Source organism: Acanthochromis polyacanthus, chromosome 15 (genome assembly GCF_021347895.1).
Source record: "Acanthochromis polyacanthus isolate Apoly-LR-REF ecotype Palm Island chromosome 15, KAUST_Apoly_ChrSc, whole genome shotgun sequence".
Classification (NCBI taxonomy): Eukaryota; Metazoa; Chordata; class Actinopteri; family Pomacentridae; genus Acanthochromis; species Acanthochromis polyacanthus.
This window is the reverse complement of record NC_067127.1, coordinates 9,856,062-9,873,980: the sequence shown is the minus strand read 5'-3', so window position 1 is coordinate 9,873,980 and position 17,919 is coordinate 9,856,062. Positions and strand designations below refer to the sequence as shown.

At 42.6% G+C, this 17,919-nt stretch overlaps 1 protein-coding gene and 1 long non-coding RNA gene across 2 annotated transcripts in view; one reads left to right on the top strand and one right to left on the bottom strand.

Moving 5' to 3' along the window:
* Nucleotides 1-17,127, top strand: part of pax2a (paired box 2a) — a 29,915-nt gene extending 12,788 nt beyond the window's left edge. The window contains 6 exon segments of the mRNA XM_051960516.1: nt 2,670-2,845; nt 4,835-4,955; nt 12,537-12,578; nt 12,581-12,637; nt 14,066-14,152; nt 14,299-17,127. Coding sequence (XP_051816476.1) covers nt 2,670-2,845; nt 4,835-4,955; nt 12,537-12,578; nt 12,581-12,637; nt 14,066-14,152; nt 14,299-14,420 — 605 coding nt within the window. The 3' untranslated portion in view covers nt 14,421-17,127.
* LOC127537638 (uncharacterized) overlaps nt 1-17,919 on the bottom strand; it is a 161,426-nt gene that overhangs the window by 100,743 nt on the left and 42,764 nt on the right. The window lies entirely within an intron of this gene.

Here is a 17,919-nt window from a genome sequence, read left to right as displayed (position 1 = left end):
ATCCCCCTTAGAGACAAAGCAAAGCACAACAGCTTTTGATACCACTGAGGTCTGTTTTACAATACTGACTGTCACTGCTTGACTGAGTGTGTGTTTGCGCGTGTGTGTGTACAAGCGTGAGTATTAGTTTGTGAAAAGAGTACGAAAACTTCCAGATTTTTATAGCACTGATCAAAAAAAGACCAGCTGCAGTTTCATATCTGTTGTTGATTTGCTTGTGCAATGAGTTGACACAAAACTGCACATTCCACTGAAAATGTTCGAATCTGTGATAAAATATCTAACTCGTGGGCACAAAAAGGTCACAAAGCATTTACTCAAGCTGATCAAAGAAGGTGTTTACCAAAAAGTGCACCACGTGTTATCGTCACCATTGGAGATTCTTGTTTTTATATCACTTTGTCTCCTCACACGTTGGTGTTAAAACAAAGAGACGCAGTCAGCTGGGGATGTGGGAGTGATAAGAGAATACCTGCTGAGACACCCAAAGGGGTTGAAGAAACACTGAGAGAACGAAACAAGCCAGTCAATGAGACACACACACACACGCACAATCTGACAGTCGGGCTTCACACTCCACTTGACACGCTGACTGTCAAAGGATGAATCTGATTTATTGCAGCTATCTTATGATATGTGTCAAACATGAACCACTAATGGCAAATTCTGAAAATAAATTATTTGCTGTTACTCCTTTTTAAAAGCTAAATCAGGATTTTTTTTTTGGCCACATAAATTTGAAATATATTCACATAAATAATTTGGAAAAGTGAGAGAATAACGAGAATAATGTGTGTGTAACGTGATGAACATTCTATAGCACTTTATTTTATTTTTTAAAACCTTTCGTATTATGTTGCTAATACAGGCTTAGATACCTGCCCATCAATTAACAAGTTCCAAAATCTGCTTTTTATTTTTCTAGTGATGCTTTTGTTTACATTTCCATCACAGAAATTGCACCAAAAAGCATTCTATGATGGGAATCTATGTCCTTTCCCTGCCAGTTCAGAGGCCTTATTAAGTGTGTAAAGGGGTGCTGAGTATAAGCGTGCTCCTCCGCGCTGAATGACAAACACTTGCTATTGATCAAGCTCACCTCTTTTCTCAGACCAGCTGATATGAGGTAATTAATGACTCTATTTTCTTCTGTACCACAGACAACAATTGAGTTTCGTACAGCAACACAACTGCTGCTCCACCCCCAGCACCCCAAACCAAGGGAGCTGCTTGAAAAGAAAAAAACAAGAACCTGTGCTAAAATATCCTGTAACTCGCAGCAGGGAAAACACACGTGGCAGGAGAAAAGTCAGATTCCTTAATAAATGTTACACAAAGCTAAAGTCAATATATTTTACTGGTGAAACACACACACACTCTCATACCCACTTGCAGTCCTCTATTCCATTCTCTCCATGGATCTATTTCTTGGTGCGAATCGGGTTCATCCTCTGGCCTCAGCCATTGAAAAAAGGTCAAGCAGCCGAGCAGAATGGCAATAACGCCCCTGAAATGGTACCATCAGTGGAACATGATTGATCAATTGAATTCCATAGCACAGAAAAATGTGGGATTAAGTAGAGTATTATACGCACAATGAGTTGAGGCATGATGTTCATTCCAAGTTCATTTCGCCTCCCTCCTCTGCTAGCGGATCAGGCAATCAATAGCGGCCTTGCATATCATATATCACCGCTGGCTCGCCCAGGAGAGAACATAATCTGCTGCAAATTTAGAATGACAGATTTGTACGGGAGCTAAAGCCCTCATCCGCTGTTGGTGGCGCAGTATAGAGAAGGAAAAGGGGAGGGTGGTGGGAGGCAGCCAGGAGAGTGGAGGTTCCTGGAATGCTGGCTGGAGGTTTTAGCAGGAGGGTTTTTTTTTTTTCCTCCGTTCAGTGCTCAGGACATGATGAGTGAGCAGAGGGAGAGCTGCAGTGGCGGCGCTGGGCTCCCTGGCCGAGTTGATAGGGTCAGAGATCAGAAGAACGAGGGAAGCACAGGCTCATTTGTTTATATAGAGTGTGACCAAGTGAGGAAATGCATACGCTTGCCCTCGACGCCCCGTCCTCATTGGGCCCTGAGTACCATCCCCACTCCATTCTGTTTTCCCCAAGACAGGCAATATGTGGGGGATGGAAGGGGAGAAAGAGAGACAGAGAGAGGCAAGGGTAATATGTTCAGGAGGAAATAGTACAGTTAAATAATGGCTCTCCATTTCCCGCTGGCAGAATGAGAGGCTCTGTATGTAATCGCCAGCCCTACTTTCTCCTCCTGAAACACACGGTCTCCCTTACAAGTATATATTTGCGCTGAAGGTAATCCATCAATTACCATAGACCTATCACATGATGACCATGCTGATGGCGGCTGCGATGAGGAGGTGGGGGGAGGCAGGGAGCTGCTCGAGTGAGTGCATGTGAGAGAGGAAGAGAGAGAAAGTGAAAAGAGGGAGATAAAAGCCAGACATGATGGTGGGTTTTCCTGAATTTACTACTGCTCCTCATGCCATCACTCTCATACCCGTTGAGCACAGAGATTTTTTTTCCCCTCACGTTTGTCTCACAATGCTAGAATAATACCAAAGAAAAAGACTGGAGTCTGATGCAGAATGTTGTCCCACCTCCCTCCCCCCTTTCCTCTCCCTCCTTCTCTTCTTCTTCCCTTTAGATGGCTCTGATGGTTCAGGCCCGGGCAGCGACTCTCAAGGCAGCGTGGAAAGTTTAAGGAAGCACCTGCGAGCAGATGCCTTCACCCAGCAGCAGCTGGAGGCCCTGGACCGCGTGTTTGAAAGGCCTTCCTACCCCGATGTCTTCCCCACTTCAGAACACATTAAACCCGAACAGGTTTGACGCTTAGATTTCTTTCTTCATATTGAAATTAAACCGACTTTCTTCCACACCTGTCTGCGGAATAATTTACACTGACTTCCAACATTATATTGTGAATTTGGTAAACATGCTGACACAGGTGACAAAAAGCTCCGTGCTATTTCTTGCTCATAGCAACCTACAAGCCTACAGCCTATTACAGCGGATAACCTTTATTTACATTCATTAGACTGTTAAACAACAAGAGACTATTAATTTTTCCATTGGAACTCTATGTGGGTGCCCATGCAGCCTTAGCAGTGCCCTAATTGAGTTCATTTTCATCTCTGCGCGATCGCGGGGAATTACAGCGGCGATAAATCAGAGGGACAGCCCCTCAGCCTGCTATACAGCCCCTAATGCAGCTAATTACCAAAGTGATTTCTACGGTAAGATCAATACCAAAACGAATTGGAAATGACTTGCAATCACAAAGAGCGGAGGAGAAGGTATTAAAAAGGCGAGTGGGGGGTAGGGGAGGGGGGAGAAAAACGGCGTCAGAATGGTCCAGAAAAATCAGTTTTAATTTAATGTAATATTAATCAGACTGCTTTCCACTCTTTCCGCGCACCTCCTTTTTTCTCCCTGTTTCCAACACCCCCTCCTTTTCTTAAACTGGTGAAAAGGTGGGATATTAGGCTATTAGGGGCTTGTCTGGTGTCTGCGTCAGGGCATTAAAAAGCCATTTTGAAGAGGCCAGGCTGAATAGGCCTCATCCCTCCCACACTTCTGGCAGCCATGTGGTCAGGTCATTCAGGCCCCTCTGTGCTTGCCACTCGCCCTCCGCCCAGCCCTGCCCAGCCCTACCCACAGCCCATCTGCATGACAAAATGGCTCTTGTGCTGCTGAGGCCCAGCGGAATAGAGAGGAACATCCAGCCTAGTGCCAGGGAACAGTTGTAAGCAGACAATTAGAGTTTATCTGGGATAGAGGCAGACAAGACTGGGGTCACCAGCTCGGCCCTGTGGGACCCCAACCCATTGAGACAAACAGATGCACACACGCACTCTGAGACAAACACTCGTAGACACAAATGTGTGCACACACACTTATCCTTTCAAAAGAAGAGCTGGGTCAGGAAGTGTCATCTCATTAACAAACAGGATTCATCACAACGGCAAGCGGAGTCTTAACCTGAGATTAAAGTGGATAAATACTGAAGAGACTAGTGGGGAGTCTGATCCTCACATGGAGTTTCGCTACTGCAGCGCAACAAACTGTGAAACTGTACAAACATGAAAGATGGCTGAAACTGCACCGAACGTTTTATTACAGTGTAAAAGAAATGCAACGAAATCCTTCGATATAAAGTAAGAATACACATAAAAGACTAAAAGTTATAAAACAATACATGCTATTTTAACATTTTATTAACCTAGTTTTATGTGTTCATCCTGGAGGCAAAGCACAAAGGCTGATTTTGAGGTTGTACTCCCCTTTAAAAAACACACACACACACCACATGTCTCTCCTGTAACAAAGCCCTGAATGTCTCCTCCCTTGACTGGTCACAGGGATGACTGCAGTGGAGCACAAAGAGCCAGCTGACACCCCGTCCTTTGACTCCTCTCCCAATCCCTCTCTCATCCCGCTCTCCCTTTCTGCCTTCTCCTCAGACAAGCCCTAATGCATGCATACATCATCATAGGTCTTGGTAAAGCACAGGGAACGGGGACGGGGGGCGATGTTCACAGAATTCACCGGAAATATTCAGAGTGAAACACAGCGAGAGGATCACGCACAGCTTCCTCAAACACACCAGGGGGGCTCACACAAACGTATTTCATATATCGTCACCCAAAGCGGTGAATCTGCTCCAAAGCCGGCATGCTAAATGAGCTCACCTGCAGTGCATGAGTGATATTAACCAGATCATGACCCCATCTAGTGGAATGTTAAATTTAATAAAGGCAGTGTGAATTGCTCCTTTGATTGCCACCTGCTCATATGTGTGTTTGTCTACAGGCGAATGAGTACACTCTACCATCCCTGAATGCTGGCCTGGAAGATGTAAAGCCGAGCCTTTCCACCAGCGCCAGCTCCGACCTCGCCTCCAGTGTCTCCCAGAGTTACTCTGTTGTGACAGGTACAATCTTACTCATGCTACACTGAACCCTAAAAGAATACGCACGGCCGCTGCAGGCCAAAGACATGCGCCAAGGTGATTGAATTTAGTCAGTTCTAAGCACACAGGCAAAGCATTTACGCAATCAAATTCTTCTGACTTTTCCTTTGTCTCCTGCGACCAGCCAAGTTAACCTGTTTTCTAAAAGTAATGTATAGCAGTTATCATCACTCATTCTCACTATACCTGCATGGTGTCATTTTACCTCAGGCTATGGAAGATAAGGACACTTTCTTTCACTTTTACACTATCAGTACTCTAACTTTAAAACCCCACAAACTGGACGAAGTCAGCGTCTCCTTCATCACCATTGAATCATCAAAAGTTTGACTCTTGTAGCACGCACATTTTCCACTGACACAAAACTCCTCTCACCAAATGAAAACGCTCTTTTGAGGCACTCTGTTTATTTCTAAGACACGGAGCGAGGTGATATATCATCTGAGCCCATTAAATCCTACAGGTCTTTCACACACCGCTCCTAACTGGCTATTGTGTTAGCCTGGATTGGCCCGCTAACAGATTGACTGGGAGCACTTCTCATAAGAGACAGCTGCTGTTCTGCCACGACACGACGTTGTCATCAAAGGCTATCATAGCCTGTTGATTGACAGCGGCTGGAATGGCACTGTGGCTGGCTGGCTGCCTCACGCTGTGGAGAGCGAGAGCGACCCAGATACAGATGAGATGCAGACAGTGAAAGAAACACTGAAATTACAGGGGTGTTTTACTGATCGCTGCTTGCAGTAGTAACTCCCACCGAGAGCCAACATGCAGTGGCAGGTGCGATGTATTGAATATCTTGTAGTATCTGTATCATCTAACCCACACCAACCCGCCGTGGCTTCTTTTGCTCAACTGTCCAGGTTGATGGCCACCTGGTTAATTGAAATATTGTTTCATTGTGGCTGTGGAGGCTCTTTCCCAGGAGAGGTTAGGTTTACTGATGGCCACACCGACTCGAGAATAATATGTCAGCCTTTTAATAAAAGTCCCATAATTATGCAGTGGGAATCAAAGTCAATGAGTGCGCTCTGTGTGTGTGTGTTCGTGCGTATGTGTGTAAGCAAAGAGGAGGGCAGCATGATTGAAAACTGCAGCGGCCCTTCTCATATGATCCCTATAGTCCAGCCCCAGACTCGGCCACAGAGCTATGGGAAAAGAAAGACCCCCTTTTTATTCCTGAATATGTGGGAGGTAGCTTTGCCCCAGAAAGTTGGGACTCAGGAGAAGAAAGGTGTGTTTTTGTCTTTTATGCTGGGCTCCTCCTATGAAAGTGGTCTCGCTCTGGGGAGCACACTCATAGCAGGTGGCCTCCAAGCCACCTGGGGGCCTGGGGCCTCCTAAAGCGATACATGTGAGGGCCACAGATTGCATAAAGAGGAGGCGAACAAACCAAACTTTCTTTAAAGTGGAATATGACAGCATGTTTGGGCACAGCCATTAAAAAAAAATGTGCTTGAGTATTTTGAACACCAAATTAAACTCAGAAGTAATATCCAGTAAACTTTTATTACTCAATTTCTACTAGTATGCAAAGTAATGCATGAGGCATTTGATTGTGTGTAGGTTATTAGCGCATAATATTATCTTTTCTGCCATTAGCAAACCCTGTAAATAGGAATGTATGCCAAGGCTGAAAAAATGCTAAATTACCTTCCTCACTTAGGCTGGGATCCAATTATCAATAAATTATGTTCTCATACTGGATGGAGCTATGAGATTATATTCATTCTTTAAATGTTTTCTGCTCCCAATTAAAATTCATGCAGTTATTGATCTTGTTGATTTTTATGTCCTGGAATTTGCATAATCTATTAAAGATGAATGATTAATGAAGTGCTCAGTTTTCGCATTCCAGGGGCGCTAGTGAAAGCAATGTCGACAATCTTTTGTGTCCTCTGTTTACCCTAATGTGTGAACGAGATGGTTACCTAGGAGGGAGGGTGGCAGGCAAATCAGGGGGAGATTTACTGCACTGAAACGCACCACTGAGATTTAAGCACCTATGTCCTGAGACCAAAAAAATCCGTACATGTTAATATCTCTAAATTTAAATATGTAAATGACATTGCAATGGCTATTCATGTTGCTATTCTAGTGCAACAAAAACATTAAAAAATTGAAGAAAAATATTCTCTGTACAAGAAATAAAATGAACCTAGCTGTTGCTATTTACTTATTACCTCGTTTAAAATAGTAATGGCTGTGACCAACTGGGTAAAATTTAAATGAACAGCTTGTTTCTACTAGTTGTAGAGAACATGTTGTGCTTGTCTGGTTTTGTTTCCAGTAGAGGAACACTGCATTGTTCAGTGAATACAACATGCCATGATTCACCCCTGGTCTCTGACTCTGATCCAGCATTTTTGTGTCCACATAGCTTTGTACTGCTACCTGAATAACGCAAGCAACATAAAGTATCCTGTAGATCCTGAACATACAGTTATTTTAATTCCAGCAGCTTTATATGTGGAACAAAGATATTATTATATATGATGTTTTAATATACTTTACTGTGCTTTAATAGGGTCACGCCCAATGAGAGTTCTGTGGTCTCTGTGCAGGCTGGGCAAGAAAATCACTCTCAACAGAGCCTGTGGGACAGCTAGGTGTAAATGGGCACCCCTCTGATCTACTACAACTCTAGCAGATGTGTCGAATTGGTGGTTTTACATGTTTTTGAATCTGTTTAACTGTTTCTCACTCTCTCTACGAACAAAAAGTGACAAAACTTGACAGACAAAAGAGGTGAACGCTTTATTTGAGGTTAATTTTAGCTGAAATGCGGACCACACTGAGGCTCTTTCTATGTGCTGGCAGTACCAGCTTTTCTCTGCTGGGTGGCAAACAACAAGCAGCCACCGAACCTGCGGTGCCTGGTGTGTGGCCTGCTGACAAACGGCTTGTCGCAGCTCAGTTAACACCTGCAGCCCCAAGCTTGGAAATTAATGTTTATATCACACCCCCCTCCACCAATAGTACACTAACCTTTGAGCACACATTTGATAATGAATGGCGTTAAACCTGTGGATGGGGAATTCAGGCTATTTGGAGCTGCAAATATTCTTCACTCATTCATAATTAGATGGAGACTTTGGTCGTTGGTTGAAGGAGTTATAAATACTGCTACAATGCAAGAAAGTAAAATACTGTACTTGAAGTAAACATGTCCCTGTCAGGGTAGATTTAACATTTAATTCTCGACACACTCCTCTCCAGTTGACAGTTCCCTGACTACAGAAGAGGGAAGTTTTGCTTTGAACATACTGGAGGAATGGAAAAAGTTCTCCGTATAGATTGAATGTCAGCCTTTCAAAGCGAGAGTTCTACCTTAAATGGCTTGCGCGCCGAAGTTCCTCGGTGTACATTTAAAACTGAAATGCTCACTTGAGAGAAGCCTGTTGTAGCTATATCTGGAAACATCACTCCCAGGATTGGTGTAGATTCTTAACAGTCCATTTCTATGGTTGATGGGGTCTGTAGATGTGGTATCAGTGGAGGAGCAGAGACAGATGTTGGAGAACTCTATACCATCTCCCCTCTCTCGGAGATGTGTTTGCTGAGGAGAAAAGTCCCCGAGGACCCTAAGTTTATCTTCCATCTCCATCATCAGGGCCTGTGATTTGACAGACTCCCTTTACCCGGGCGCTGCCTCGTCTCCAGGACAATAAGCAACACCATGTCTGATTAGTTTCAGAGTTCAGTGGTCTTGAACGCAGCATTTGTATCGGTTGTTGTTGCGTCGTAACCCCTGTCTGTTTGACAACGGTTGCTCGGGCGCTGAGAAAACGCAAGCCTACAGTAGTATGCAGGAAGGTTCAGATACAGTGTAAACAGACTTGACCTGTTCCTCGTGTTTGATGCCCTCATTCTCATCTGAAAGCTCAGATTAATGTGTAAAATGTTAGCTTGGCAGTATACCGTGGCGACAAGGCGTTACTAAATTTGATAATATACCTACATGAGCAAAGTTCACTTAAACAATCCATGTGAGGCCACAGCTGCACAATCCACTTTCTGAGACTGTGATGAAGAGTGATTGGATTATGTTTTCCAGAAGCCAAAACTAGTGATGAATGCCATACTTATGTTTACATTTTTTTTATTCTGATATTTTAAGATTGGCTGCATTGTTGTTTTTGGCTTGCTGTGCATGAATGTGAGTAAAAATTGTAGAGCCTCTGCTTTAAATTTATGTGGAATATACTGCAATGCTGTTTCTCACTGAAGCTAACTGCTCCGTTGTCTTTTATAAATGAGTTCCTGATTTGTGGATGTGTGCATGTGTGCAAATCAACTGCAGCGTAACTGGACTTTGGAAAGCTGTTCTCACTTTAAAGATTTTAACAGACTACGTGTTGGCTATAATTAACTGAAGAGCAGAACTAAGCACAAGGGATTTGCCGTCATTCCTACATGCAGACCCCATTTCCAATAAATCTATGACACACTTAGACAGTGCATGTGACAAAGTTTTGGTCCGTCCAATTAAATGCAAAACCCCACTCATTAGATTATTTCTGTTCTAGACAGAGATTCATAGCAACCATCCATTTTAATGATCGGCTCATACGTTAAAAACATTACATCGTGTTGTTCTATAGCAATGACATTTGTCAGAGATTAGGTGGGATGAAGGTGTTCACTGTAATTGCTGTACCTCTGTGTAAATCCACATTTACAGCTGTCACAAAGAGGGAGAATGAGATTTGGAGACCCTGCTATGATTTTTTTTCCCTCTGTGGGAAAGCAGGGAGTTGCGTTGCCTGATTCTCTGGTATTAGGTTCTTAGGGCTGACAGTGTTGCGTCCCCCTTCCATAGAACAGCCCTTATCTTAATGAGGAATCACAACACACAGTCCTGTTGTAAAACAACAATGATGGGGGAAGCAGCTAATGAGGCTATCATGGTGTCGGGGAAAGAGCCATCTCTCCCTACAGGCCCCAGCAAACAGAGCAGCCTCATGCAGTAGGCATGAAGAGGCCAGAGACAGAGTTCACATTGATTGCATAGGTTCGCGAGGCAGAGCCGATGAAATGAAAGATGCCAAGACTCATCAGCCAAATTAGATCAAAGTGTAGAGTTTTGAACTGTCTGCAAGCCGATTGTTTGGTTATTTGTGGGAGTGATTTTGTTGTGAGAAAGCAGCCGTGAGATTATGTTGTTTGTTTTCCCAAAACCTTGGGGAAATTTTTTACGCATTTGAGCTTGATTGATCAGGCGCGATGTGTTGTTGCAACATTTCACTGGTGTATGTTCCCACTTAGTCGAATGAATTACTGCTGGGTGCATATGAGATTATTAATATAAGCTATGTAAATGAACAAATCAAGTGCTAAAGACTGTTTATCAATTCAGTATTCATATAAAATGTCTGGTCTTGAGTTCTTAGAAGCTAGGAAGTTAATATATAATAGCAAGTACGCTTCTAGTAAAGTCTTAAGATTCTCGTTAATTCATACGGCTGATAAGGATTTGAATTCTAGACTCTGTATTCTTCTTTACTCTGTGGCAGTATTTGGCTATGTGCATAACAAATCTAAAAGCTTCTCCTGTGACAGATGTGACTTTGTCATTTCTTTGCCTTTTTTTTGTTATTTGGACATTCATAAAACTATACATTCATCTTTTCATACATGTGTGATTGACTTAAACATGTGTACAGTGTGTGTGGAGGTGTATGTCCATGGCATTGTATCAAATTTTTTCTTTTCTTTTTTTTTCCCCTACCTGCCAGAATCTCACCCGTCATATCCACCTTCCATGTGTGTAAAGCGGGAGCCCCATGAGGCATCCTTTGCCCCCTTCACCCCCTCCTCTGTTGGGGATTCTGCTCTAGCTGACATCTTGCCCCACCAGTCCAGCCTCTCTGTAGATGCCTCTACTCCCAGCTACCTTGCTCATGCCCACGGTCCCTGCTACAGCCAGTATGCCAGCCAGCCTTTTATAGCAGGTACAATTTCACCCATAAGGCCCCGTAGCCGGATAAAAAAAATCCAATCAGTCTCACTCTGTTCAGTTGATTTGCCTTTGTGTTCATTTTTAGCAATTTTGTAATTCTCAATTATACACCAGATTAAAATGGCCGCCTCTCACGTTGCTTTGTGGCCTAACTGTTGTGTATACAAGAGCAAAACTGACTGTTTGGCCCTCATTAAGAGCAACTGCTCTTGCCCCCGTTCCACTCTGCTTTTCTCTACATTTGACCCCTTGCTCGTCTCTCGGGTTAACAATAGCACTCCCAGTCTTTCCAGCCTCGTGACAGGCCCAAAGTCTGGGGGGCCGGAGGAGGCCAAAAGAGAACAAGGGCGGGAGGGAGGGAGGAAGGGAGGAGGAGGGGGTTTCAAAAGCAGAGATGTAGGGCTGATGCTGGGCCTGCTTTAGACCAATATCTCTCAGTTCTGTGTGCCCCTTCATCCAGCCAGGCCCGATGCTGTCACTGTTAATTACAGGGGTGAATGTGGAGCAGAGAGCAGAGAGAGCTCTCATTGGCCTGATGCTGCTGTCACTTTTAGCTGCTGAGAACATTAGTGCGTTACGCTTATGTTGCTGTTGCCTCTGATGAAATTATTTTTTGAACACAAATAACTTTTCTCCCAATTACATGCAACTTGTTTTATGATAGAGACGAGTGACATCTTTAAGTTTGTAGTGCGTCTGCCCCCTGCTTATTAGGAAATAGATGGACAGCTTACCGCTTCTGATGGTGCAATATTTTACATATTTAAGGTTATTTTTTTTAGCTGACCTATTTTTCTTTAGAAAACTGCAAATTGATCATGCATAAGAAATTAAATGGTCTGATGGACTGTAACAGACAGGGGGGGCTTGGTTTTATATGCATCATTTCACTTTGGCATTTTTTTTGTATGTTTTTTATTAAATACCATAATTACAGTAATTAATGCAAGTTTTAAAAGTTCTTAAAAAACGTGTATGGAAAATACAATAATACAATGACACCGTTGCTATGGGAGAAGGTGTAGTACATCAGTAAATGACAAACCATCTCTCTTAGATATTAAAGATGAAGTTTATATACCACAAATTCACAAAAGCAAAGATGTTTTTAATCAACAAAATAAGGAAATTTTAATTAATGGATCTGGCATGTCACAGAATGTTCATACTGATCCTGTAAAATGTTCGCTGATTATCTATATTCTTTGCTTTCCTACAATATCTGTTCATGCAGTACAATTTCAGCTTGCATCAAATGCAACATGATGTAAGCATACTTTTAAAAAAATCCTTTATATACTCATGCTTAGGCACTAGGTTGAGGTTAATGATCGATGAGATAAAGGTCAACAGCGACTTTAAGTCAAAAACACAACATGTGAGGTGCATTGATCTAAAACTGGGGTCTCTTTCTCTAAATTCTTTTCTTGCCTAATCCTAATCACACATGTGGCTTGGGATGCAAACCTTGGACTGGTTTAACTTGAACTCTCTCAAGTAGAAATGAAGGTTACAAATTAAGCTCGCTTGTGTCCAAGCACTCTTGTAATACAGAGCATCTTTCTGTGTGCCTGCAGGTCGAGACATGGCCAGCACCACCTTACCTGGCTACCCGCCTCATGTCCCCCCACAGGACAAGGCAGCTACCCCACCTCCACCCTCGCTGGAATGGTTCCTGGTAGGTGACGCTACTCCCCTTTTTATGATGCCATTAATTTTACTGTTAGAGGTTTTGTTTCTGCAGATAGTCTCCTTCAGGGGATCTTGTAGGTCACTTAACAGTGCACATGTATACTAACAAAAAAAGTATATTACAAAAAAAAAAAAAAAAGGAAACACACAATCAGTGTTGAGACAGGGGAAGGAACCTTATAGCTTTGCTCTTGACTCAAAGGATTGAAGCGAGCTTGTTATAGCTTTGTTAGACTGCGGTTAGCGTGTGGTTAGCGTCTGTGGATGAGGACATTAGATGAACTCGATAGGCGATCACCACAATCAGTGGCCGTGAGATAGGACAGTTCCTCTCAGTTACACTCCAGCTCCCAGCGCTCATTACCCTCGCCGTGTCCACACAGCGCACTCTCACCAGCCCCGTCGATAAACACTGCTTTTGCTCCTCTCCTCGCCTCCCCGGACACCCAGGGCTGCAGAGCGTATCTCTTTCCCCTCTACTTAACCTGCAGTTCAGGTTCACAGCAAACAGTTAAGGGTCAAAACACAGAGGCGTGGAGGGCCTGTAAATATTTAAATCACTATCTCTCTCAGGGATGAGCTCAAGTTACACAACCAGCAGTGAGGATGCTATAGATGCCAGCATGTGTAGATCTCTCCTCCAAACAACTGAAAACACAATTCCCCTTTATTGCTGGGAGACATGCACCTTTCACACTGATCAATAATCAAAGCTGGTGCGCAGCATTTACAGGTGAGCTCAGTGTCCGTGAAAGCAACATATTAGAACATAAACAGAGTTGAAAGCTACTTTTTAAAGCTAGATCAGGAAAATGTTATGTGCTTCTTAGATTATATCCTGGATAATAAAGATAAACCCAGAAACAAACACAGAAACCCAGCAGTCGTGGGTTTTTTTCACTTGGTGGCGAATGACTAAGATTTAGTGACCGGCCCCAAACACTGTTAAAGCAGAAGCCATTCTTCAGCAGCTTCATATAAAACCCAGCCTTTATAGTCTCATAAAAGAAGGAAACCTGCGGACCCCCAGCATCGCTCTCTGATATCTCCTCACCCTCCCGTCCTTCCCACTGCACAGGGAGAAGGATAATAAGGGTCTCCGAGAACCTATTAGGGAGTTTTGAAGCGGAGCATCATTGCTAAAAAGCAGGACAAAAAAAGCACTGAAGGCCTAACTTAGGAAAAGAACAGCGAAAATCCTAAAGACTAACAGAGGATTAATTAAACGATCAATTCACTTGAAATGACTGCAGAGTTAAAGCAACAAGGACAAAAAAAAAATCCTTGTTGTGTGATAGGATTCCAATGTAGCTGCAATGCAATTTGGGGAACATACAGTTTTGAAGCTTAATATTTAAAAAAATACCAGTTAATTTTGTTCACTCACGGTTGTTTGTACTTGTTTGTTGTCTAGGAGGGGACTTTTCCGGAAACCCTTACTCTCATCCACAATACACAACTTACAACGAAGCTTGGCGGTTCAGCAATCCAGCATTATTAAGTAAGTGGCTTAGCAGAATAATCTCCAGGCTCCGAATATTCTCTGTTGTTGGAGTTTTACACACATTTGTCTTCTACAATGTTTGATCTCGTGGTTTCCAACGGCTCGCTCTTCTGTTAACTTTCAGGTTCCCCTTATTATTATAGTGCCGCATCCCGTGGCTCCGCACCTCCCACTGCTGCCACTGCCTATGACCGCCACTAGTTACCCTGGAGACCAGCTCAAACTGCAGGGCCAGAGCCTCGGCCTCCATATTGTCCCTGTCTGAGAAACACTGAGGTCGAAGGGAAGCGAGGTGGAATCCTAAACGAAAGCCCGTCATCTTGTGGAGGAAGAATGGGCGAGGTCGACGCCGGTGCACCCAGCTTCAGCGTTACACTCTTTGGATCAAAAAAAAGGGGCCCACGGGCATTGGGGAGCTCACCTATCATGCCCTCACTCTCTCACAGGCCTGAACATTTCCAGAATGACTTTAAGAGATTATATAAATATATATATTATAAAATATAAATTGAAGAAAAACAGTGTGAAGAATACCATGTGGAAAAAAAATGTTGTGGGTTTTTAATTTTTGTTTCTTTGTTGCTGTTGTTGTTGTTGTTATTTTATTCATGGATCCTCACATTCCTTTATGTAACGAACTGCAGTATTTTTTTCTGCTCTGAAGAGAGAAGTCCAGGGGAGTTTGACGATGGTCCCATGGCTGGATAATGTAGCGACTTGAACCAGTGTTGTGGGGCCCCTCTGATACTTAATGAGATCCCGGCTACACACTGTAAGAACAGGCTTTACTCCGGTGCTTTGACTACGTCTTTTGCTCCCATTTCACCTAAATTATCAGATGAACACAGCATGCCCTGCGACATCCACTGACCCTATAGACCAATGGCAACATCACGCTCCCTGTGGCAAACAATCAGATGTAAAAATGTAAATCATTTTGCAAGGCATTAAAAATTTGGCGGCCGTGAACTCAAAATGGTCCTGCCATAATTTTAAATACTTTAAATTATTTTTTATGTCACAATTATTTAAAGTCTTATCAAAGACTTTTCTGAATCTCTGTCACATTTCTCTCATTTTCCAGTCATGCCCATGTCCGTGCATGGTGTCGTCATTTGCTCTTTTTTGCACTATAACCTCATTTTATTTTACTCTTTTTTTTTTAATTGAATTTGGTACATTCGCTTATAATTAAGTTTAATTAACCAGTTTCAAAGCATACATTGACAATATTTATGTTGTATTGGTATACAAAATACACAAAGAAAACAAACATCTGTTTCTGTGTGAACATCTTTTTCCAGAGTAAAAGTGATGCTTCCGAGTTTCTGAAGACGTTTGCAAGTCATAGCTCTTTGGCTACACGAACAAATCCTTCCAGTTCAACTATATTTCATCCAGCTACTTAGTCATACCACTAGATGCCTACACACTTTAGAAAGCTGTATGCAGTTGTGCAAGCCAACTGCAAACTCGCTTCAACAATTGCCTTACAAACCTGTTTTTTCAACCTAAATTCATGCCTGTTCAATGAAATTAATTGCCTTTAAAAACACATATTCACCACCCTCCATTATGTTCCACTCTCCATAGGGGCTGAAAGGAAATACTGTTTCATTTTGCGTTTTGGAAAATATGTTGTGAATGTACTCCTACATTTGCCAAAGACTTAGTTTGATATTTAATATTTTATTTACAGTATATGTATGCATAATTAAAGCAGTATTATCGTTTAAATAAGTCAACACTGAACATGTATGTCATGGCTTTTCAACAGGTGAACAACATGATGCATATGACTGTAATGGAAAAGGTGAAATTCAGTGACTCAATACTCCAACAACTGCAACTCAATGCTGCTTTATAGAATGATTTGTGAATAATGTGAAGACAATTCTTCTCTGTAAATATAATGTCACACACACACACATACACACACACAAATACACACACCATCGCAGTATCATACTAATGTACTGGCTCCCTTTGTAGATATACAGACTGAAAAAAACCCACATGCATTACATTTGTGTCTTAATGTAATGTTGTGCTCTAAGGAAAGGCACAACTGCTGTATAACCTATGGCTACGTCAATAGCAGGTTTCAGATGCTAACATCACATAAGTTGTCTTTGTCATTTTACTTTATTTTCATGATATCGTCATGATGATGTTTTATGTCACTATGCAATGAGTTTAATGGCTTTCTGTATCATCTTTTGTTGTCGGGCTCAGAATAAGTAATCCCCATGGAGAACAGCATAAAAAGTACAAAAGACCTCCAGTGTGAAATGACTATTCTCTGGTTTCACTTTTGCTCCCCCCCAAATGAAGATGCGATCAAACTGAAGTCCTTGGCAATCGAAGATATCGTCCTGATTGCTGTTTATAGATGTTGTGGTCATTATGTTAATCCAAATTACAGTGACCTGTGCCTCCATGTATAGAAACACATCCATACTTATTCCCAGTCACCCATCTCTCCTCCCTCCACTCTCCACTGCTACCAGTACAACTATTTAGCATAAGGCATTCAAGATTTCTTTACTACTACACAAGCTAACGTATCATCTGTTACCGGGGTTAACTGTCATTGTTGAGGGCACCAGAGAACAGAGAAACAGACTGCGGTCCTGCTCTTCAGGAGAAGCTATCCTCTATAAATTGCACTTGGGATTTGCCTATTTCTGTCAACGTGCAGCTCGACATATCTGAAAATGAAACACTGGCGCAGAGTGCGAGCCACCGTCATTCAAGCGACGTCTTTGCTGTAGGAAGTGGAGCACCTCTGCAGGAATGGGTCTTCTGCTGTTGTAAAGATGATACAGGAGATGTGTCATGGACATTAAAAGGATTTCTGATGAAAATCTATGTGGAAAGCCTTGTGGCCTCAATCATTGTTCTGTTTCAGTTTCTGTTCCAATTCTTTTTGTGCACATGAGAAATAAATTCTTTTATATGTCTGTCGTTGACTTGGCGTCCCCTCATTATTAACCCCATAAGAAAATGATTCAGGGTTCAAGGTTCCCGGCGAGGTGTATTGACGTTTGGTTTTATGAACGGTCGGTACTAAACAAGGCACTCATACGGGTTACAGCTCTCCAATATGAAATCTATGAAAGCAGCACAACATACAGTTATATGTAGATGTCATATAAATGATGATTACAGTTTAAAGTTTCCTCACTCGTCAGTAAAAATACCATTTCGTGTATTAACTGACTGAAAGATTGGGGTTAAACAATGCAGCAGGACAGTACAGAAAGCAGGAGAGCTTTGCCCCAGCTTCTAACTCCAGTATATTTAATGATGCATTGGTTTCATCCTGCTATACCACACTGCTGCTGTCTGACTTCCACTCTCCACTCCAAAACGCACAAGCTCAGCCAGTTGTAATTCAATTTCTCTGCTTCCTCTGCCTATTGTTTATTTCATGGATCCCCTGTGAAGCATCAAAAGCTGCTGTTTCTGTCAGCCCCTAACTGTCCTATGTGTTTGTCATTCAGGCCTTGTTAAAAGATAAAAAAAGAAAGAAAGAAAAGCACACATACATAGACTCGAACACTCCCTCTTCTCCCAGCTGAGAATTCCCAGTGGTAAAATTATTCCATTTAGATGGGAACTTTTTTGTCACTACCCTGTCTAAATTGGCATATCTGGCTCTCTCGTAGAAACCAATAAACTGTGAACCCGAATGCATCTGTCAGTCAAGCTCATCTTTACTTTAGCGGGCCAGATGACAACAACAGGAGAAGAGACACACA